This window comes from Dufourea novaeangliae, unplaced genomic scaffold (assembly GCF_001272555.1).
Source record: "Dufourea novaeangliae isolate 0120121106 unplaced genomic scaffold, ASM127255v1 scaffold13, whole genome shotgun sequence".
NCBI lineage: Eukaryota > Metazoa > Arthropoda > Insecta > Hymenoptera > Halictidae > Dufourea > Dufourea novaeangliae.
In genome coordinates, this window is record NW_015373884.1 from 358,157 (window position 1) to 361,482 (window position 3,326).

A 3,326-nucleotide genomic window follows, 5' to 3' on the forward strand; every position below is an offset into this window, starting at 1 on the left:
GTTGTAATAACGATGGAATAATAAAATAATTTACTCAAATGTACATAATAATATATATACATATTCATAAAAACAATATTAAGCGGAATAACTTTTTTGTACGCGAAAAAAAACCAATAGGTCCGTCGGGACAAGGACCCAAGACTCCTTTCTAATACATCTACTTTACAGTGAACGGACGAAAGAAAATCCGTTCACGACCATGGTCCCTTCGATGATTTTCCGACGTACCGAACACTCATGATCTGACAACATTGTACTTTAGACTCGACAACACTGTAGAAGTTAGACTATTTGAGCTCGAATGGATTTAACGTAGTTCACAAATTCACCGTTCTCATAACGTAGAGGGCAGCAGAAAATCCCTGACTTCTTACACTATCGGTATTTCAGAACATGAGACACGAAGTCCCATAAGATGATAGGTCTATCCTATACCTAGTCGGTGGTATGAGCACGGTGAAAGTAGAGTGGGAGCTTCAGCCATGTTTTTGAACATTACGAGTATACATGTATTATTACATAAAATGTAAATATGTATTATTTAGCAGTGCAATATTTACATATACTTATTTCTTATTATAAGCGATAAAATAAGAGAAATATAAACGCTAACAATACAAAAAAATTAATATTTCATTAGCATATATTATTAATATTTATTAAAATATACATTTAATTTTATGATTTAATATTAAATAATCATTTAAGTACTTAAATATCGATTGTAGATGCATTTAGATGAAGTATAATCGATTTAATCTGTAATAAAGTATGTTGCGCAGTTCTACTGCATTTGTGAGCTGAGCTGCCGTCAGAATATTAGCAGCTCTCTTCAATTTCTGACGTCACATCAAGACACCAGGCTGTTATGTTGCTGCTGCTAGTTTACTGGCAGTACTGCTGTAGTAGACCCTCTAGCACATTTGCAGCAAATCTGCACATCATGTCTACAGCAGAATCTAGTAATATATGTTTAGAGCAGGTCTGAATGATTGAGTTTTAATCTTCCCTGCATTTATTTATTGCATAAAAAGACAGTATATTTTACTATGTATGTACATTCTTTTTCGATAAAATAAGAATACATATCTTCGTTTGACAGTAAATAAATAAATAATATTTAATATTGGTAAAGATTATGTTACAGTTTCAAATAATTCGTACAGTATTCTCAATTGTTTATACTCTATGCCCTATGCTCTTATAGAGCGAACGTGTGCTTTCAGTGTTGTTCAGTGTGCTTTGATCGCATTTGACCGTGATGAGGTAGGAGATTCTTACGAATAGGTTATATTTAAAGTACCTATTTATCTTTCAATGTCGATTCATCACGGTTAATTGCAACGACAGTCGATACTACGTTAGATGCAATTGCAATATGCGACAATGAAGAAACTCAACGAATTACTCACAATCTACTTCTTGTTGCAATATTTGTACGGCATTTGTACGACTCACTTGCTCATAAATGTAAAAAATCAGGTACGAATTAATTTCATTCTGTGGATATTAAGCATATCTTCGATCAAATGGATTGTAATTGTGATAAAAATTATTTAACAAATATTAAAGTAATATTGATCAACACTGCGACAGCTGATTGCATTAACCTCAAAAGAGTGTGAAATTAATAGCGGACTATTTAATAGTGTTTTTGTTCCACAGGGTGGTGATATTCTATTAGAGACAATTTCATCGAATGTCACTGAAGATGTGATTACTTTAGAATTTCAATGCTCTGATGGGACTTTGGTGACACAACTCATTGACTTCAAAAATGTAATTAATTTTTCAACAGTGATTATTATATATTTACTGTTTATTGCCAATTGTGTAATAATTTTCAAAATTTTTTCATAGGAAGTGCAGATTATAAAAGCCTTGGTTCTTGGTGAAGAAGAACGTGGTCAAAATCAATATCAAGTTTCATGCTTTGTAAATCATTTCTTCAAAGTGGATTTTATATCCTCCGATGCCATGTCGAAACTACGACAAAAAAATCCAGGTACTGTTCGAGTAGCAGAAGAAGATAAAGGCCATGTCAATTATACCATGAACTTATTTTTGGATGTATCTGAATCAAAAGATATTTCTAAACATATTGCAACCCTTTGTGGAGAAGCAGCAGGATCTGCTTATACCAGAAATGAAGATATTAAACAATGGATTCAAAGGCCTAGTAAGTGAAATCAATGAATAAAATTAATATACTTAATACAATATATGTTAAATTTCTAAATGTAGTTTTTTATATCCAATGTAAATTTAAAAGTCCATTAAGAATTTGATGCCAAAGAAGTAATTATTTAAAAAGTTTTGAAATGTATTTTAAGTAAAGTGTCATTTTTTGATTCATTAGGGTCATCAGAACTTTCACTTATGGCAGCTGTATACAACTTTAGCACAAATTCTTTAATGCAACAAGGTACAAATGAATCGAAATCATTATTTGTAACAAGATGTGCAGATACATCGAACATGTGGGCACCTTGTACATGTTCATTAGAGTTATGTATTGGGTGGTATCCATGTGGTTTGAAATTTTGCAAGGGGAAGGGTGATGGTAAAAAGATAGCCACTCCATATAAATGTGGTATTAAAACTTGTAAAAAATGTTTTATATTCTCATATTATTCTAAAATGAAACAGAATTGTTTGTGGGATGAATGACATATAAGAACACTGTAGATGTGTAAGTTTCTATTTAAGAAGATTGACAAGATTGTCTGAAATATGGAGACATTTAGTTATCCTTTGACATACAACTCACCATTTTTATATCAACAAAAACAACATAAATCACATTGTTATAATTATTTTTTTACTTCTTTTTTTTGAAGTTGCACTTTTCTAACATGAATCATTGTTCTAATGTCTATAAAAGTAAAAAATTCCTAAAAGATGTATTTTTATTACTTATATATATTTGAGGAATTATTATTAATTTTATGAAACATCTAAACTAATTGTGTACAAATGTATAAATTGTTTTAATAATTATGTGCTCTTCACAGTGCTCATTTGTAGAGGAACACACAAAGTCACTTGTCACAAAGATATTTTAAACAAATTTTTAACATTGATATGGCAAGATTTTCTGCATAAGTTTTTTTTTATCATATTTCCGTTTTTCCTTTTGTATACTTTGGTCAAATCAAATTAGCATAGGCCTGATAATTTAAAATGAGCATTTGCTACACTTTGAGATACATTATCACTTTTATAGAATCAACTGATTGGATACATTTGTAACAGCAACATTTGTATATGTACAGAATAACATTTCATATGTCCTATTGGAAAAGGGTGTATTGAATACGGAG

At 30.6% G+C, this 3,326-nt stretch overlaps 1 protein-coding gene across 1 annotated transcript; it reads left to right on the forward strand.

Annotated features, from left to right (window-relative positions):
- Positions 1–1,296: 1,296 nt before the first annotated feature.
- Positions 1,297–2,673, forward strand: LOC107191652 (out at first protein). Its single transcript, XM_015580782.1, has 4 exons — positions 1,297–1,485; positions 1,669–1,782; positions 1,864–2,182; positions 2,363–2,673. Exons 1-4 carry the CDS (start codon positions 1,369–1,371, stop codon positions 2,671–2,673), a joined length of 861 nt encoding a protein of 286 aa, XP_015436268.1. The 5' UTR covers positions 1,297–1,368.
- The last annotated feature ends 653 nt before the right edge of the window (positions 2,674–3,326 follow it).